This window comes from Epinephelus moara, chromosome 6, assembly GCF_006386435.1.
Source record: "Epinephelus moara isolate mb chromosome 6, YSFRI_EMoa_1.0, whole genome shotgun sequence".
In the NCBI taxonomy this organism is placed as follows: Eukaryota; Metazoa; Chordata; class Actinopteri; order Perciformes; family Serranidae; genus Epinephelus; species Epinephelus moara.
In genome coordinates, this window is record NC_065511.1 from 32,725,944 (window position 1) to 32,747,337 (window position 21,394).

The 21,394-nt window shown below is 42.6% G+C and overlaps 1 protein-coding gene across 1 annotated transcript in view; it reads right to left on the bottom strand.

Annotated features, from left to right (window-relative positions):
• Positions 1-223: 223 nt before the first annotated feature.
• Positions 224-21,394, bottom strand: part of efna3b (ephrin-A3b) — a 78,225-nt gene continuing 57,054 nt past the window's right edge. Inside the window, exons 3-6 of the mRNA XM_050047269.1 lie at positions 18,116-18,408; positions 14,933-14,998; positions 13,886-13,963; positions 224-4,201 (exon numbers count right to left, since the gene is read on the bottom strand). Of these exons, the coding sequence (XP_049903226.1) occupies positions 4,083-4,201; positions 13,886-13,963; positions 14,933-14,998; positions 18,116-18,408 (556 nt within the window). The 3' untranslated portion in view covers positions 224-4,082. The remainder of the gene's footprint in view (positions 4,202-13,885; positions 13,964-14,932; positions 14,999-18,115; positions 18,409-21,394) is intronic.

The following is a 21,394-nucleotide window of genomic DNA, read 5'->3' on the forward strand; positions in this document are numbered from 1 at the left end:
CCAACTTTGATATGGAAAATCACATCTGTGAGCTCCCAAACAACATTATCTACAGAGAACTGAATATACCAGGTAAAACCTTTCCTGCAACCCCCTCCATCTGTTGTCTTGGATTAGCTCCATGCTTGTTCCCTGTTTTTCAGATCCTCAAAGACAGACAGAGCAGGGAGGGCGAGGGGGGGATTAGAGAAGGGAGGAAAATAAAGAGCCGAACACACATCTCGTTAAAAGTAAGATTTGTAAGCTTATTATTTTGTTATCATGATCATTGTTATAACCTCTGTTATGGTTTGTTCAGTTTACAGTTTATTTTCAAGTTCATTTAAAGTCATTCCAGTCGAAGGTAAACATGATTGTAACTGTTGTTTCCAACACTATTAAATGCTTTTTTTTTTGTTTTGCCAGACAACAATCGGTCACACTCGCGCTCGCTCATGCACACATGGGAAGAGCAGAAACAAAGAGACTGTTGCTCACTCGCTCACCCATTCATTCACTCGCACACACATACTGACACCATCACACACAAAGACAGACAGTGTCTCACCCTAAAGCTCCTGCACACAGACATGAAGTGATTAACAGAAATGAGCTTTGATTCTTACTCTCCCTGACACACACACACACACACACACACACTTTCTTGCTCTCGTGTCTAAGTTCTTAAGTGCAACTTCTTGAAGAGTGATTTACCCTCTCGCACAGCTCTTCAACCCTCCCACTCCACACTAGAACCCAAAACCCTTCCTACATCGCCCTCCCACCAAGAGCCATAAATACACCTGGGCTGCTTTGCAGACTGTATCATAACTACATGTTCCTTGTTGAGGTGACAAGAGCGCTTTTACATTTCTATAAATTTAAAAACATGGGCTTTTGCTGTCCAAAGTTTTGAGAAAATAATCTAGCAAACTGACTTTGGAAAAAAGCCACATTATTCTCAAACTACGAGCACACAATGATGTAAAAAATACCTGAATTTAGAATAAAATCCTATATATCAGTGGCTCCCAACATGGTGGACCAGACCCCCTACAAGGACGCAACACTAGTTTCCAGCTTACCTTAGGAATTACTGGGTAAATCTAGGTTTATGTAGTTTGCGTGCAAGAAAATGATGTAATCATCCCTTTGCATGAAGCGCAAATGCTCTGAAAGTTGTTGCAGTTGTGAACCTCTGAGTTTTTAGACTTAACGCCCCTTGCACAGGCTTAACTTTTCATTTCAATAGGGCAGACTAGTCAAACAGATTTGCCTCTTCAGACATCTCTACGACTCTTCATTGAGAGATTACAAGGACAGTCAAATGGCCTTAGCTTATTGGAAAGAAATAGCCACCATAAAGGAAAGAAGAGGCTTTTTTGCCGCAGTGTGTGGAAGAATATGAGACATGGCGGTCATGGAAAAAGTGGCAACTCAGGGGGAAACAAAGCCGTATGACAATTTCGACTTTCGAGGGAAGCGACAGCACACAAATGTGTTGTTTGGCGGGACTACAGTGTGTAATACAGTTGCCAGGCAGCCTAGTTTTCACGTAACATTCTTCCTCTTTGACTTCTTGCTTATTTCCAGAAGATCATGTTTGTGCATCCCCTGGTGCTTCGGAGCATATTGCAACAAACGCGTTTAATGCAAACTCACTCCCACACGCCATCTACAGAGGTGTTGCGCAAGTTGAACAAAGCTAAAGTATGATCATCACTTTGTTGAACTGGTCACTGACTCCAATCCAAATTAACCCTAGTGTCATCATCAGGATTTTATTCACTCCAGAACTGAAGGCATTTTACAACTGTTTGAATAATATTCCCTGTGACAAGTTAACTCATCCCACTGTATTTAATTGGTGAAGTGTCCTTTAAGGGGGTCACGAGCCAAAACAGATGGGAACCACAGCTACTATATATGATTTGTCTATATATTTATCTTTCTTGAAATCATACTAAGTTAACTTTAAAGTAAGAGACTCACAGAGTGCAGCCCAAGTTTACGTATGGCTCAACCCACCCAATTCTCCAGCTTTTAAACCCCCGTCTTCCCCCTCAAGATAACCAAAAATACACCACAGCAAACTCAACAAAACAATAAAAAACATAATAAAAACAACCACAAGGAAACTGAGCTTCAAGTTTGTAAAAATGCTTACATCACATTTCACCTTGGCAAATTTCAAGACAGTTTGTTATTCCATTCTGTTGTCCGTTTGACATTTACACAAGTACTTGAACGCCTCACGTGCCGGTGGGTGAGCCGCTGCGTGACCCGGTTCGGCCAGCTGTCGGCTTGCAGTCCATCATCGTCACCTTCATTATCATTATAATCATTTTCACCTTCATCATTGTTATCAGCTACTATAAGCCATGCCCTACTAGAGTCCATCGTTGGCAGGGTGGGGTAACCATGGTGAATAAGGTGCTAGTTGCTATGGAAACGCTATTCTGAAGCAACCGACTGGTACAGTTGTTTGAGTTTTGAATTGCCGCACCTCCCCACCAAAGCACTTGGTTTGTATGTATTACTTGTTGCTTTAGTTTGTGTTTTGATTTTTTTTTTTTATTTTGCATTTTCATACTTATAAGATGTACAGTATGTGGGTGTATTTTCAGGCTGTTAGTACCATTTAAAATACTCTCTCTCACTCTCACACACACACACGCGCATGTGGCACACTCACACATATGTTTGGCTCTTTCAAGCACGCACCAAACACTCACACAGCAACAGAAAACGTTTACATGTGGCATCTGACGGATGGGTTTACAGAGATGAGATTGGTGGAGCAGGCTGCTACACCAACACTGATCAGTGGAGAGTTTCTTATTGTCCGGGACTGGGCCTGGGCGTAGATGCATGGGGGAGTGACTGTCCTTCGCGCTTCCTCCTCTTGCTCTCCTCCAGACGGCCTGCAGTCGGCTGAGAGGAGGGCTGTATTGCTGAGTGTATCCATGGCTGCTCCGTAGCCATCGTGTGCTTCGTTAACCTCGGAGATGACAGAGGACTAACCGACTACTTCAAAGACAGGACAGAAAAGTAACACGGCAACTAATAACATCAACAAACCCTTGCGGTTTCTGTGTCAATGGCACATCTACAGTAAATCCCCGTTTTCTTTTCTTTAAGTGAATGATTCATCGTTTAAATGCTTTGAATTCCCCTCCCGACCCCGTCCAGCCCTATTGCCTTCATTAGTGCTGGAGACTGATGGTGAACACAGGATGACACAGCAGATGGTTGATATGACAACTAAAACACTGGCGTCTGGAGTCCCAGGGTGCGTTTATGAACTATCAGCTACTTTGACTAGTCTCCTACACAGGACCTGCGCAGTTTGTCAGCTGGTTCCTTTTGCCCCCCGTCCGTGGACTGGGACAAGTTCCCAGCATCAAGATCATCAACAACAATAACAACAACAACAAAAAAAGGCAATTTCAGTTCAGTTCTGATGAAATCTATCTGATTCAGTTCATTTGAGTTCAGTTTAATTCTTGTTGCAAGAAACTATGGCAACTAGCCCTAAGGAAGTGTTTCAGCCAATCAGATCCAGGGGAAAGTCTTCAAATGGTTTTCAATTGGGTGGGTGGATTTGATGCTTTTTCGTCTTCTATTTTTTTTTTTTTCTTTTACTTGGACTTCAGCCCCACCTCTCCTGTTGTATAAATGCTTTGTGTGGTGTGCATGATTCAACACGCTCAACCTGTGGCTTGTTCAGACACACACATACACACACAGACACACGCTCACACACCTGCATCTGTATGCACAGGCTGACTTTAATGGAACACACGGTTCAGTCTGTGTCACCGAGTGCCTGAAGGTCTTTCAACTCCACCAAAACCACACTCCACTCAAACACACAGCTGTACAAACACACACGCGCACACACGCACACACACACACACTGTGATGCTTGAAAACTCTCATTTCTTGCTCCTCTTGCCTTCTGCTCTATTTGTGGTGTTGCAACTCTCCTCTCTCTCCTCCTGACTCCCCCCCTCCCTCCCCCTCCTCAACTCTCCCACCCGCTGATACTGTACACCCTCCCAAGGCTAGTTGGCATGGTGACGCTGATGGGATGGCCGTTGCTAGGAGATGAAGAGAGCGGCCAGAAGGAGCATCGTCACGGTGAGGAGAAGGCGATCCCTGGATGGGCTGCTTCCGCTGACGCTCTTCTCCAGCTTGGGAACAAAGGGGTTAAATTCATCTGAAAGAACAGAGAGAGAAAGAAAAGGGGGGAGAGAATGAGAGAGAGTGATGTCTTTATATCGTCTCATTACAATGCTAGCGGAGGCTTTTTCTGCACTTGATAAACTTGAAAGGAAAACAAGGAAAAAAGAGATAAGTTTATCTGTGCTTCTAATTGAGCTATAATCTGCTTACACAGCACAGCTTTGACTAAAACACTTGTTTTTTTATAATGAAAAAAAAAAAGGCAGCTTACAGCACAAAGTCACACTCCTACTAAAATCTGCAGCTGTTACCAGAGTTATTGTTCTAATGAAGAGACACACTCCCAGTCACCCTGCAACACTCCATTCTTTACACCACATGATGCATATTGTCACATTTTTGCATTGTTAAATGTTGTTCCAGGTCATATACTTTGACATCACTGATAAGCATCAGTAGCATTTGCTACTAGCAGATATAAACCTTCATTAAAACCTTGGTTTAAAAGCCTCTAGGGAGCTGAAGTCGATTGCAGGTTGTTGAGAGCTTTGGGTGTTGATTCTCAATCTCAGAAGCAGTTTAGAGCTGTGACATCGTCAGCTTAACTGATGCACCTGAGCAATCAGCTGGCACCCCTGGTATCAATTAGCTGCTGATACCTTTTCCTGGCGTCTTTCAGTCTATTAAATGAAAGCTGGGACCCCAGGTGAGCTATGGGGTGTGACACATGCACAATGTAACTAGGAGTGTAATAGAAATAAAGGGATGGTGTCCACTCAGGTGTTATTTGGGGTACATTCTTTTTAGCCTCTTTAGGTGCACCTGGCTTGACAGAACTTTTTGGGTATGCTAGAATGGATAGAGGCCAATATACAGTAGAACATTTTCATATAGAATAAAGATGGCTGTAGACGACTCAGTTTTTAAAGGCTGTAGACGACTCTACTCTAATACGTTTTAAAGGGACAGTTCACCTTGAAATCAAAAATGCGTATTGTGTCTTCCCTGTAGTGCTGTTTATCAGTCTATATTGTTTTTGGTGTGAGTTGCAGAGTGTTGGAGATATCAGCCGTAGAGATGTCTGCCTTCTCTTAAATATAATGGAGCTAGATAGCACTCGGCTTGTGGTGCTCAAAGCATCAAAAACATACACTTGAAAAACTCAACGGCAATGTCTCTTTACAGAAATCATCACCCAGTTTCATGTAGGACCTATTTTCTTTCTACCTAAGTGCATCCACCAATAGTATCACGGCATCTACTCATGGACAAGAGACGTAAACATCAAAGGCGTCCTCCTTGGCCGAGCTGTAACGTTAGCTAGCTCAGTGGTGCAAGGTGAGCTAGCAGTATGATGCACACTCCCTTCTGCACGGTGATGAGTGTAGTTCTGTAGAATTAAAATAGTTCCTACATGAAGCTGCTCACAACAAGTGAACAGTGGATTCTCTTGAATAACTGGGTCATGATTTCCTAAAAGTGACACTGCTTTTTAGTTTAACAAATGTATGTTTTTGGTGCTTTGAGCACCACAATTCTAGTGACATCTAGTTCCATTATATTTGAGAGAAGGCAGACATCTCTACGACCGATATCGCCAACACTCTGCAACTCACACCAAAACAATCTAGACTGATAAACAGCACTACAGGTAAAAGGAAAAATATGTATTTTGGATTTTGGTGTGAACTGTCCCTTTAAATATCAGTGGATCCACTTGTTTCTTAATGAGCATGTGTTATTAAAAAAGGAAAAATGTTCAGTCTGCTCCAAAGACAACACGACAGCAGTGCCATGGCAGACTGCTGCAGCTGTTACCAGACAGCTCTCATTGTTCTAATAATTCCCACTCACACACGTGCATACTTTAACACAAGGGCGCACTGTATATACTGTAACCCCCCCTGCCCCAATCCCCCTCCATGTACACCTGGTGATGCCCTAAAAATAGTTTGCGGCCTTTTGTTGCGAGCTCCACGCTGAGTGTTGATGTCTAGCCCGTGTACAAAAACACCAGACAGTTGGCTTCACGCCTACACTTATGAGACACACGTGCGGCCAGACACACCCTCTGTAGTCACTTGATTAATGAGACTGGAGACCAGACAGAAGCACAATTTTCTGTCTGTACATGGGACGGCTGATGCTGATTAGGAGCTATTGTGTTAAAGCTCCAATTGCATCGCAGTGAAGTGGGGATATTCTCAGTGTTTCCACGCAGCGCCGTATCTACGCTCCAGAATGTTTCCAACTGCTCTGTGGGTCAGACAGCAGAGTAATGACTAGCTGACACCTGGTTTTAGAGATGGCCTCTTCTGGTATGCTCTGCTGGCCAACCTAATGAGGTCTATGCAGCAGCGGAGCTCAGGTTAAATGCTTTGACCGCTCTGTAACCGAGCATGGAGCCGAGGGGTCGGGACGCTGTTACTCCGGCGCTGACTGACAGAGCAGTGTGGTTTTGAAGACACAAACAGCAGACTGTGGAGCATCTCGCAAAACTGGTTCTAACGTGTGACTCTACTAATCGCCTCATTACACATCTACACACACACACACACAGACGCACGCACACACTGTCTCTCACTCACTGTCTGTCACAGATAAACACATAATTATTGGCATGTTTTTGGCATACTTGTGCAGAACACATGTGACGTGCATCATGAGCTTCTGACATGCTCCCGCACCAAACGTCAGCTCACACAAGAGGACTGTGTGTTACAAATGAAAGTGTGTGTGTGTGCCACATTTTGGAGCAGAAACGCAGGCAACATCCGCCTGATAATTAGGAAACTTAGACACCTAGAGGCGTCTATGAATTTGAATGTCATGTTGACAAGTTCAAGGAGATATCTTAGTCTCTGATTGTGTTTATAAGAGTCTGTGTGTATGTGAGAGAGTGTGTGTTTTTACTGAGCTAAAATGTAAAAATGTATATGACACAATACATTATGCATGTATTTATTATTGAGCAAACAAGCTAATGACACATTTAAAACAACATATCAAATATGACCATTTAAAACCCCAAAACACTGTGTTTTACATATTGTTCTGAAAAGCTGGATCCACTCTACATTGTCACGCAACTCATGAGTCTTGTAATGCACGCTTTATGAAATAATTATCTTTAATTGTAGTTGTCAGAGAGGTGTTGACTCATCTCCGTGGTAATCATAGAAGTTATAATTTGTGGTGTGCTCTGTTCAGAATGTCCTCATTAAAGGGTTATAACAGCAGTATCGCAACTCTGTATAGTTCAGGGACTTTAGAGACATAATTGACACAATGGCATCTTTTATTAGACCCTCTCTGACTGGTTAATACCCATGATTTTCAACTCAAAACTTAATGAAGCTCCACAAAGACCCACAGACGAGAGTACATAACTATTTTTAGAGGCTGAGTTTTCCTCTTTGTGCCTGTTAAATTGACTTTAACATGTAAAATGAGTGGCGTGCCAGTGACTAAACTTGGTGCGAAAAACAGTGGTTGCCTATAGACCTTTTTGTTTCTACTCTGTTGCTAGGGCAACAGCTTTGGCCCCTGTTTACTTCCTGTCAGCCTCTGCATTAACAAACATCCCAACAGGAAATAGAATGTAGAATGTTTATGTTGTCAAGTTTGAAAAGGTCTTCATAAAAATAAATTAAAAAAATGAACTAATTTTACGTTTCTAAGCAACCGTGTACTTTTTAAAAAGTGAATGTGAACATCTGCTGGCATCTGACAGTGTCACGGTGTACATATATGTAATTTAACTGCACCCTCTGGCATTAGACTGCATGTAAACAACAAAAATAAGCACCATTTGGAAAGTGAAACTGTTGAGTTAATTATACAGTCCATTTGATTTTCGCCCCATGATGCTTGCACACTGTCACATTTTTTTATTGTGAAATACTGTGCATTATGCAGTCGTGTCCTCATAAGCATCAGGTAGAGAACAAAAGAAGAAGCATTTTCCACCAGCAGATCATAACCTTCCTTTCACTGTGGTTTAAAAGCCTCTCGGGAGCTTAAGTCGATTGCAGGTTGCTGAGAGCATCGGGTGCTTATTTTAAATCTCAGATGCAATTTAAGGCTGTGACATCACCAGCCTAATTGATGTACCTGAGCAATCGGCAGGCACACCTGGTATTAATTAGCAGCTGATTCCTCCTGCTGGTGGTTTGAAAGTGGAACAGGAAGCTCGAAACTGCAATTTCATCATGTTAATGTGTCTTCTCGCTTCCCTCGCTTGCATTTCTTTCCTCGCGTCTTAGTCCCGCCCACGGGAGATGCGAGCGGAGGAGGCGAAGAAAAGAAGCCAGGATAGAGGAGCTGAAGCTGCCAAGTGAATCCTTGGTTCAGTGAAATCAGTCTTTAGCAATGTCAGTTACTCATGACGTGCTGCACAGCTGTATCACCTGTCAAACCGACGACCGATGAACGTTCACAGAACCCTTTATTTAAGAATTTTTAAAACCTTACAGTATGTTTCATAGATGGATATGAAAATCTCTCACAGGCCTAGAAAAGTCTCACACATACAAGAGACCTTTATTCATTTAGGGCCTGGTCTAGAGCCCAGTCAGTGCTCTTAATGTTGTTATCTTTTTGTTCTGTTCCCCACTTCCTGGTCTTCATCATCTCTCCTCTCCCGGTTTTCCAATCAACTTCAAATTTGTTTCTAAAAGTGCCAGGGGGTGCTCAGTTAAAAGCAGCGCAGAGTGGCCTTGTGGGAGACCAAGGGGAGCGGGAACAGTTTATTTCTTTAAAGAGCACAATTTGTTTTAACATGTGTCATGTGTTGGTGGTTATAGTTATGGTAAGTTAAAGTTAATTTTTGTTAGTGCTGGTTTCCGTGCAGGGTTTCCTTTTACTTTTAACTTACTATAACTCTTTGCTTTGTGTTTATTGTTTCCTTTTTCTCAAACAGCACTTTTTCACTCATTCACTCCCTACACAGCTGAAACTACAGATTTCTCCCATCAATTTGTGTAACTTGTTTTGATTGCTGTTTAGTTAATAAATCACTTAATTTGTTAATTTACCTGTGTGTCTCCCAATTTATTGCTGTTGTTGTAAATATTCCTTTGAAATCCTGTAGTTTATGTATGGATAAGTGATATCACTGTGCATTTGAGGGGTTCGAAGATCCTCCATGATGGCGGAGGATGATCAGTTTCCAGGTTATGGTAGGAGAGAGGAGGTGAGGAGGCATAAGATACTCTTATATGTTTTAAATATCAGTTTACATGGTGGTACGGTGGTGCAGTGATTAGCATTGAACCTGGGGTGGGGGAGCCCTTCGGGGAGTCTGCATGTTCTCCTCGTGTCACCGTGGGTTTTCTCCAGGTTCTATGTCTTCCTCCCACAAAGACATGCACATCAGTTAAATTGGTGACTCTAAATTGGCCGTAGGTGTGAATACGAGCATAAATGGTTGTCTGAAGGGAAGCAGGGAAACTTTGCTGATATTGAACCAGCTGTGTGGCATCGCATTGTGCGCAAATGAATGTTGTTTGACTTCCCCCTGGAGATCCCTGCCCGTCCGGCGGCAGAGGTCCGGGGGCAAAGCCAAACACGGTTCATCTGCACACACTGCGATGCCACACAGCTGGTTCAATATCAGCAAAGTTTCCCTTTATATTCATTGTCTTGTGTGGCGATCAGCAGTGATGTGGTGGTTCACTTTTACACTGTGATCTGTAGCCTATAGTTCGGCTTTAGCTTCTAACTATCTTTGTCTTTTTAACCTGTTGTTGCTGCTGAGTCAGTTTGACATCCTGGATATATCCTTCAAACACAGACTGTAGACCCCTCTGTCTGCTTCTCTCTGGAATCACTTTTTCATTTCTCCAAAGATATGATAATACGTCTTCAGGGAGTGCAGTTAGTTACAGTGTGGGCTCCATGCTTACTGAGACAGCTTGATGGACCATTGCAAAGGGGCTTAGTGAAAGGTCAATGTCACACGAGCAACAAACATATAACACAACTTCTTTGTACAAAATATGTTATAAAAATGGAGACGACATTCAGTTTATGCCGTGTCCTGCCTACTGATACCCAACCTGATGTTGCTGGCAAAGTAACCCAAGCACACTGTCGCTTAAAGGAGTGCTAATTGCTACAATAAACCCCATTAAAGAAAGAGCTTCTGATTTTCTTCACTAATGGCCAGAGCTGATCGTCAGATGCAGTAACCTGAGCCAACAGGGTTGGTAAATGAGTATCCTCCCACTGAAAGCCATCAGTAATCACATGGCTGCACGGGGAGCTGCTAGCGCCATTCCATCTGTGTTGTAAATGAGATCTAAATGAAATCTAATACTAGAGGCCGTATTCAGGAGGGAACCACTGTTGGGCTGTAGACACTGATTGAAAGGGGCAGCGCCCAGGAAATAAACTGTGAGCAGTGAAGGGGAGAGAGACGGGGTGGTTTACAATATGAGCCTGCAACATTCAGCTTAGTTAAACATTTTCAGACGCGGTAATCAGGCAGATTTGAACCGAGCAGTTTGCGCGTCGCCTCGTGTTTGTGTGAATGTGCTGACGTGAACTTTGAATAACAGTAATTAAAACTATGATGTGATGAGTCTAATCGGCAGTCTGGAGGACCGAGAACGAGGGAGGGGAATAGGAAACTCTACTGCTTCTTTGTTTTCAGTTCATTTCACAGCTCCCTGCTGATTTCCTCACTTCCTCTTGCACCACTTGAGTTATCCTATTAATTTAATTGGCAACACAGCACTACAGGTGAAAATGACCCACAGGAGCTGGGGTAATTTGTGCTCCGCTATTGTGTCAGCCGTTCACTTAATATTAACAGTATTTTCATGTGGCTCACATTCCTTATCTCTTCAAGTACATCCAATACAGCTAGTCTTTTGTTGAAATAACTTTTTCTTTTCTGTATATTCTTCTCTGTGGCTTGTAATTAAGTACGCACCGTGTGATCTTGAATAAAACTGAACATTTTCTACGACTGGAATGAGCACCTTTTGCATTTACTGTGTGTTATTTGCAGAAAAGGAAGGAAGGTGTACAAGTGGTGGCAATACGTGATGAGAATGTATATGTATTGCAGTGTAGTGGCAAACAAAAGTATGGGCGCCAATCTGCGCTTACGGAAAGGTAAAAAACAAACAACAAATATAATTTTGGAATAAAATCCTCTATTTTAATACAGCTTACATCACTGTGATAGCATTAATGCACACTATAACCCTGAGATTAATATCGTGCTGGGAAAAAAATATGTTAAAGGAGGGAAAACTCAATTTCACACATCAAAAGGTGAATAAACTGAGTTTTGGTGGCTTTCCCCTCCACTGCATTCCTACTTGTGCTCTGGGAGGAAAAATGGAGGACGGGAATTAAAGAGCGGGAGGATGAGGAGGGCGTGGAGGAAGGAGATGGAGTGAGGGAGAAAAAGGAAATGAAAGGATGATGGAGGGAGGAAAAAGAGGTGAGGGAGAGGTATCTCCACAAACTCGTGTGACACGCAGCCATTCGCCGCAGCCACTGATGAGCTTTCTTACGACAGTTACGAGAGCAGACTGATTTATTACGCAGAGGCACGCATGTGAGCACAGATTAACAACAGCAGCGCCATATTTTACAGGCTACCTTGGAGAAGAGTGTGAGAGCAAGACAGGATGATGATTGATACTCACATGTGTGGTTGTGTAATGGGTGGCAGCTCGGCCAGGCTAGCTGTACACGTTATTGTGCTGCAGCCACATGATCATCTAAGAGATTATCCTAAAGGTTGTCACTTATGGATTAACTGCGCAGCCTCTCCCTTCACTAGCTGCCAAATTTTACACAGTTCCAGTGCTAACAGATTTAGCATGACACCCATGATTTCATCAGTTGTGTAACCCTGACGAGAGCAACATAAGGGCGACGTGGGAGCACTAAGTTAACTACAGGAAATCTGAATGATTTTTTTTTTTTTTTAAAGACATGAAACTTGGTGTTCTGTGCATATCCGGGTGAAAACCACAAGTGTGAAATGAATATGCATGTAGTTGTTTAGCAGTGATCAGCAGCTTGCCAAGCCAGCTGGTGCTGTGAAGTTAGCTGCACTGAAGGTCTCTTCTAAACATGGCACATTTAACTTTAGCTGGACGCTTCTGATGCTGCACGGTCACTGAACTGGTCACTCTGTCATCATACACCAGTGTTCAATATGTTGTCAGTATTTAAATCATAAGGATAGTGATATTTTATATTTGTGTTATTGTCAACAAATCCCATGAAATGACGTGTGTAATCCCCACTGGAGCTGGGGGGCATTTTCAGATTTTGTCAACCCTATTTTTAAAGCCTCATAGTAGCACAATCTCTCCAGTCAGTGCCCTCTTTTGTCCAGCTGTCAAAATACAAATGAGAGAGGCTGTTAGTTTATTTTAATATGTGCTCACAGTCACAGGGCAGTGACAAGTGCTTTAAGGGAGTTTTTGCTGCCCTGGGTTTTGCCTGTCGGCCTAGATGCAACCTGTGGACTCTACTGTTGTCTGTGCCGTGCTGATATGAAGAGGCTCAGACCGTGGAAATCTTTGGTGGTGATCTTCGTTTATTCCTGACAACTCGGACAGCAAGAGGTAAAAACAAAATCTTCTGTCAATTACGACCATATAACTCGAGCCCCTCTCAGAAGGGAAAAGGTAAGGCAGGAGACACCTCTTTATAGGTGGGGTGCCCCCAAAGGTGAACGTAGGGGTACAGAAAGTGACGTTCCACATATTGACTATGGAGGCCTAAGCGTGTCAGGTAATAATAACTGAAACAAATGTTGTGTTATTATGATACTTAATATTACAAATGCACATTTGACTTTGTGACACATATTACTGCTGTATAGTTGACCCTGTGACATAGATACAGGCTGTCCTGACTATCTGATTGGTGGAGCTAGTCAGGGCTGAGCGCGACCTGACAGGAAGCGTTTGGGGATTTAAAGGTGATTAATATATATATATAATTTTCAGTTATCAATACTACACAAAGAATATTTCAAATTAATTTGTTTAACTGCCGTTATTATGATGGATCAGCACAGTACTCATTTTTTATTCTTTATTTTTTCAACAATAAATTCATCCCTCTAAGGAGTATTAACTTTCTACAAAACATAAATAAGATACAGCAGCTGAAAGTGACATGTTCCCTTATTACAATGAAGCTTCAGCTCAGTTTGAGTCCAACATACACCATCCTGACGCCGCAATAAGTCGCTAGAAAACCAAATGTGTATTAATCCACCGCTGAAAATAGTCCCCAACAAATCTACCAGTTACTCCCGTTTTAATAACTTTTGCTAAAACCTAAATTTTGCGACTGTTTAAGAAAATGAGTGAGTCTTTTTTTTTTAATAAAGCAGGATTTTGTGCCCTGTTTTTAAAGATGAACATCTCCAGCAGAAACAGGGCTTGTGGCTGAGCGCCACAGACAGATTGAGAGACGGACTGACACACTGTTGTTCTAAGTCTGTTTATGGGATTTGCAGAAGATACGAAAAAACAGGGTAATCATCATTTAACGTCAATATGTCAGCTTGAATAGGGTGAATCATATGATTTCCATAATTTGAGGCTGATATGATCTGACTGACAAACATGAGTCCATGTCTGCCGTTATAAATCCAGACAGGCCGGATGATTGTGCTTCATACTTACTCAACTTCATGTGTGTATAAGTTTGAGTGAGTGTGTGCATGACTCACCAATATCGTCAATTTTTAGGCCTGGTCTAAGCGTGTAGTCTGGTTCTGTAGGCTCTGGCTCATCATCCACGTCAGAGGCTGAGGGAGAGAGAGAGGGAGAGAGGAAATTGAGTGAGACAGAGACAGAGGGAGGGTGAGGGTGAGGGAGCACGGGTTAAACCCTTCCTCCAACCTAAAAGATTTTAATTAGATTCAACTTGACATCTTGAGAGAAACAGGCGAGAGAGCGGCAAGGCAAGGGTGCAGGGGTTAAATTTTTTTTTAGAAATGCCCCAGAGCAGACTGACAAGCCATAACTTCGCCAGCAGCCCAGAGAGGGAGAAAGAGAGGGAAGAGGGAAGGTGAGGGGAGGCAGATCAAACTGAAGANGTGTGTGTGTGTGTGTGTAAACGTGTGTGAGTGTGTGAGTGTGTGTGTGCAAGTGAGCGAGTGGGAGAGGGTCGAGAGATTGAAGGAAGGCAAGCAAGCAAGCGCGAGAGGTTAACACTACATATACATAGCCACCCACTGACCGCACACAGCAATAAATGGATTCTGACAGGGAGCGAGGGAGGAGGGGTGAAAGAGGAGGAAGGAGGGAGTCGAGAGGAGGGGAGGAGAGGAAGGAGGTGGAGGGGGTGAGGGCCTTCAAAGCCGGAGCTGCTCCTCTCTGCTGCTGCTTCTTTGGAGGGAGCGCAGGAAGAGAAAGGAGAGGCAGAAAAAGAGACAGAGCGAGAAAGGAGGAGAGAAAACGAGAAGCAAAGGGGGGTTCTGTGCTGTGAGTGAAAATGCTGCAGGGGAAACTCAGCAGGAGTATTAATAGCTCTGCCTGTTTTAGACTGTATTTAGATTGTGTATGCAGCATCTGTATGCAGCCGGTGTGTGTGTGTATGCATGTGAGTAATAAGTACGTGAGTGTGTGTGTGTGTGTGTGAGAGAGGATTCGTGGGGAGCCCTGTGCCTGCCAGATGGGTAGAGTGGCCAGATGGGTGCAGGTACAGTCTGCAAGCGGGTCCAAGCATTGCATTACAGGTCACACACCACACACACACAGAGCTAAAGACTCACCCGTAGAGCAGCACACGTACACTCGTAGTCTCAGACAGCTGCGGCCGTGATGATGGGTGGGTGTGGCTATAAAAACACAAAACATACAACAGATCAACATGTGTACCGACATGTGTTTAATGCTATACGTGGTCTCTAGCGAAAGTTCAGTCAGGAAGTCGTAAGTTTCTTTTGAACGCATGCTCACTCGCTATCTCTGCGTGTCACTGTCTGGGGACGTCAATTGAGTGGTCAGCTGATTCACAATCAACCAATAGCACAGCGACACACCTTCTCTGTCAGCCTATCATCTTACTGCTCCTCATTTTAAATAAAGTTCTTTCTTGCTGCCGTTGTGGGGGCCCTCCACCTCCCCATCACTACCTAGTCTTTGCAGATTCATCAGCCTCATACTCCTCATCAGCCTTCAGCCTCGGAGTCATCAGCCACCAACACCACTGGTGTCTAGACTCCATGGGGAGTATTAATAGAAGACTTCTATTAAATCATCTGTTAATCTGTACACTCATATTCTGTATTAAATATCATCTTTACTTCATACTACTGTCTCTCTTGATTGAAATGTAATGCACCAATCTGAACCGCCGGATCAGTATCAGCCGACACCGACCTTGTGACACACATTACATGAGCCAGACGTGACTGTTCTACATTAAACACAGTTAACATACAATTTTACACATAGCATGAAACGTTACATCCATCACTACACTTAAGTTATTTTCGGTATTCCAGGATGCAATGGAGCACACAGGCTGCCATTATACAGTCACGGTTTGTGACATACAACCGTATTTTCTAAATATAGTCAGGCCTAGACTGTATTGTACATATTACTGCAGAGTGAAATGAGCACTCTGTATGTTCAGTTCTAGTAGCGTCTACCTAAAACAGGGACTGTGGTCGGCTGTCAGAGTGTTTTTATTGCATGTTACCAAATGTGGCACATCATTTTTATCTCTTTCTTTGTCTTACTACAAGACCCCCAACATGAAGTGTTCAGTAGTGTGGCCAACAACTTGCTGTCTACAGGGATTGATGCACACACAGCAGAGTTCAGCCAAAAATGATCATATCTGACAAGGACTGGAATTTCAGGGGCAACTTCTGATACAGAATACTTTCAACACACCTTTACTCTAATGCCAAAATTCCACTGCATGGTACAGCACGGCTCAACTCACTCATTTTTGGTATTCCATTAACACAAGTTGTGGATAGTACCTGGTATTGTTTCTGTACCACTTCAGTCAAGGTTCAAAGTGACTGATTGGTCCCAGAGAACCGTCACTACTTCGACACGGGACATCCTGCACAAACCTGCAATATTTAAAGAGCCAAGCTACCATCAACACCGACCACAATTTGTTTTGTATTCACTCAACCCTGATTTTAAACTATAATTACTGTCTCTTTTGGTTACATGCCTAAGCCAAGCAGTCCAGTTATGGTTTACATCCATGTCTGTGCAGACTCATATGTAGCCATGACAGTAGACAATGCCTTAGATGCTGCTGCAAACAAGCTACATATTCTAAAACACACACATCTTCAAGGGGGCAGCACAGAGGAGCTATACAATCAGCAGAGATTCAAGATGGACACCCAAGAATAGTGTCACAAATTCAACATCTGATCAAATGTCTCCTCTTTGGTTCAGTGAAGCTGACCTTTTGGTGTCATCACATCACCATTTGATCCTATTGGACATTTGTGCAAAATCTTGTCAAAAAACATGTGTTGTGAGGTCGCAGTGACCTTGACCTCTGATCACCAAATTCTAGTCAGTTCATCGTTGAGTCCGTTTAGATGTTTGTCCTAAAAGAAAGGAAATTCCCTCAAGGTGTTCTTGTGATTTCCCATTCGTGAGAAAGGGACTGACCTTGCTAAAACAGGACGTCTCTAGCCATGGCTGTCACATGTGCAGAGACGTAAAAATGGCAGCCTGCAAAACTTAATCTACACTACACCGTACACCACAAATGACAAAGTGCAGACACTCCCGTGATTGGTTGCTCATGACAGAATCCAGCTAGTATTGCATTAAAGATGGTGTTATAGCAGTTTCACGTGGCATCACTATGGCAAACAGCTGATGATGTTCTCTCACCTGACCCCGAGATACAGATACAGGATGGACATGTAAAAACACCAGCCATATGACCTTGCTGCAGAGAGGCAACATTGAAAATGTGTCACCAGTCTCCACTATTTGAAGTCTAAATATGTCTTAATTTAGTTAAGTGTACTCTATAATATAAAAGAGTTAATTGGAAAGATAAGAGGCCCATTTTTACAGAAGACATTTCGACATATCACAGTAGGAAAAGCACAGGTCCTGGTATTGTGCATGCTGATTTACTGTCACACTGTCATGGCTTGCTGGGTCACAACAGAGCAGAGCTATCATTAACGCCATTAGTAACACTTGTGCTTTTCCTGCTGTGACAAGTCAGAGTGTCTGCTGGTAAAACAAAATCTACATTTAAATTGTTGAACTTCAGATTCAAATGTCTTAAAGTAAAATAATATAACCAACCGATCGCACCAAATTCATTTTAAGTTGCTATACATTTTCAGCTTCCAGAAGACCAAAAGAACAAGGAGACATCTTCATTGCAGCGAAGTACAGAGCAGCTTCTGACTTTTGTGCTGCAGAGCTCAACAAAAAAAATGTCATAGAGACGTCTCCCATCAAGTAATGTAGGTTAAATGAGTGCTGCGCTCATTATATAGCCATTTAATGCATGAGACATTCATCCTAGGCTTGACATATTTGTTTTTAAATTGTTTCATGACAAGCCAAGTGTTCATTATTTAAACGGCGTCATATTTGTGCAAGGTGTTGTGAGTTAATTTGATTAGCAATCAACAAAATGGATGAGTCTGCTTGACTGCAGGGTGATATGATTAGATGTGAAACAGCAATTTGTTATCCGGAAATTACCTGAGGATGGATTTTGACTAATCTGAAGTGAGTTAATCACCAAATCCACTTAACATTAAAAGAATAACACGTTTAATCTTGCGGGGAGTGTTTGTCACATCACTGCTCTGCTCTTAATGACCTCCTGCAAGGATAGCAAGCTTTTAATATAATTTATTTTCATTTGTATTTCAAGGACATACACAGGCACTTTATAGTAACACGTACTGACACAGTGATGGTTTGATTACACTCACAGATGTAGTAGTACTCCTGTCCGACGTGGAACTCATAGCCCAGCGAGAAGGCGCTGTAGCGCTGGAACTTCTCGGAGAACTTGATGGGCGCGTGGGGCGCATGGGGCCGGTTACACTCCCACCTCTTGAAGCCCAGCTGGGGGTCGCAGTTTCTGTAACCACGGTAGCTGACCATGTAGAGGACGTACTGCTCGCCGGTGCCCACCATGCGCTGGCTGTCATTGTAGTGAGGGCAGTAGATGTCCAGGTAGTCGTTGACGTTCACCTGCATTGTGTAGCCCTCTCTACGCAGACTGGACACAGAGAGACAAAGAGAGTGCAGACAGTCAGGCTGAGTGTAATTATAAAGTTGAACAATAAACACATCATTTAACTTTTCCCCAGTAACATTAATTAAAGCTGTTTCATTTAGACATTTATAAAAAAAAAAGAACTGCATTTCCACAAATCTGTCATCTTTCACAGGCAAACTAATTAGAGTGAGCACATCATAATTAGACATGTTCTTTACTGTTTCCGCCCCACTAGAAAATCACAAAGTATTTGCAGAATTTGAGGGGGAAAACTGTTTTTGCCTGCCAGTCAGTTGCTAGTATTACGTCTAAACTGCCTCTGGAAACAAATGAAATTTTATCAACCTTGTGCTTCATGAAATTAAAAAATAAATGTTATTTATCTAGTGCAAATTATGTATTGATTGCAGCTCACAGTGCTTAAAAAACACACAAAATAAATAACTGAATGAACATGTTTTTAAGGCTGCACGATATTCCAAAAAAAAAAAAAATCATATTGCCATTATTTTAACAGATATTTTAATTGCGATACCAGTCATGATTTTAGAAGGAATGACACATTTTGCATTTTATTTTCACACAAAAATACATAAATAAATATTTGTATGACAGAGCATCTCTGTAGCTCAACAATGCTTCATTTATAATGGCATGCTGTGACACATTTTATTGCAGCTCCTGCAATTTGGATATTGCACTTTGCTATATTGTAATTTCAAGAATTTTTTAAAAAATGGTGAGGTCCTAGTTTCTGCCTTGCTGGAAAATCACAAAATATTTGCAGAATTTGAAGTGAAAAAAATTATTATTTTTTGCCCGTGTTATGTCTAAATTGCCTCTGGAAACTAATGAAACTTTATTAACCATGAGCATCAATAATGAATAAAAATAAATGTAATTTATATGGTGCAATTCGTGCACTGATTGCCGCTCACAGTGCTCAGAAAACACTCAAAATAACTACATGAATTAACATGTTCAACACACAGCTTTCATGTGCAAAACATTTCATAATGTATTTAAAAATATTTAATTTCAAAAGTGGAAATGGGACTAATATTTCAACATGATCACACACCCTAGTAGCGCCCTCTCTAATAGCGCGCACACACACACACACACACACACACACACATACACACACACAATGCAGCTGTGCTATTTGTTGTGTGACATCATGGTTAACATGAAGGTCCACATTTAGCATACATGCAGTTAACTGGCTCTAAATCCCAGTCGTCCGTGCAACATTTTTAGACACACAAACATCACATACATCACAGCGAAGACAACATGACACCTCACATCATCGTATGGTACCCTGTTGTTCCTGGATGCATGCATGTCAGCTTCAGCGTTAACTCGAGGTCAAACAAATCTTTGTCTGAGAGTTATTGAGTTATTAATAACACAAAGCAGGTGTGTGTGTAAGTGTGTGTGTGTGTGTGTGTGTGTGTGTGTGTGTATTTGTGGCTGCAGGGCTGCTGCTTGCAGAGAATGCGGAGCTGGCTCTTCAGTATGGACTGAAGGCCCCAGGGCCACAGCTCCTTCTCCTGGTGTCAGCGCAGCGTTGTCCCCTAACCCCAGTGCTCGTACATCAACCTGAGCGCGACGTTGCGCTCACGTCAGTCGTCAACGTCCCGGCCACGTTTCTCCCCCCCCAAAGCTCATATATCAGCGTCAACCCCAAAAAAGACTCGGCTTGACAGGAAGATAAGGTCTGAATCTGTGTCTGGGAGTGTATGTGTGTGTGTAGTTTGTGTGACAAAGTGAAATAGATTCTTTCCTGACATCCAAAAGCCCTCTTTTTCTCCCCATCACAGACACGGGCCCATATCTGTGTGACAGAGACAGGTTGCAGTTGTAAATCATACACACGCCGATGAGCATGTGTGCACACACACACACACATACACACACTCAGATGTTATAGTGGTGACATCATAAAATCACAAGGGGGCAGCAGTGTGTCATCCTCAGCCTGATGCTGCCTCTCTCTTTGCCAGTTCTAGGTCATGTCTCAAGGGGGATTATTATTCAATTATTAAATGAAGATCGAAACACTGTTCCCAATGTCTCCCTCTCTCCATCACTTCTTACCGCTCTCCTCAAATCCTTCCTGAATTTGTCTTTCTCCCCCTGCTCTCCATTCCTCTCATCCCTTCCTTTCAGACTAACATGAGCGGAAGATTAATTGTTCAACATCCATCCTTTGCTCTCCTCCTCCACTCCTCTCCTCTCATCACTTTTTCTCATTACATCATTTACTAGCCTACAGAGGGTATTAGTGGTAGAAAAAAAAAAGCGTAAAATGCTTCAAGGGAACTATATTTATAGTGAATGCAAAAAAGAGAGAGAGAGAGAGAAAGAACACGAGTGAGGGATGAGTTTGGTTCCACTAGGGAGGCGTGAATGCAAATTGAGTAAAAGAGCAGAGAGAGCCAGAACGGAGCAGACAGAAAAAAAAAGGAGGCGGTTGGAGAGTTTTACGCTACCAAAGAAAAGCAAGTTCTCCGAGATGAAGGGATAATGGCAGGAAAGAAAGAGAGAAAAATGAGGGGGAGGGCAACTCGGAGCATCTTGAGTAATCTGAAAGTAAATCACTTCTTTGAGATAAAAGCTGGCTTTAGGATTCCCACTGTGTGTGTCTATGTGTGCATGTGTGTGTGTGCCATTAAGCATTTCTGTGTGTGACACGAAAACATCTCACCTGCCCGCTTTTAATATTTGATTTGGAGTGACAACTTACGGGGGTGTGTCTCTGACATACACACATGTACCATGATACAATACATGAGCATGAGAAGGCTTTAACGCTACAATAATCTGTGTGAGGCCACTTTAGCTTTAGTTTCAGGCTGTGGATAATCAGGAAATAGCAACCTGCTCTTATTCCCTGGGAATTAAATACGGCAGCCATGTTGCTTCTGTTATCGATGCACAAGGCACACTACATCAGGCTTTTAAATAATGTTGAAATCCC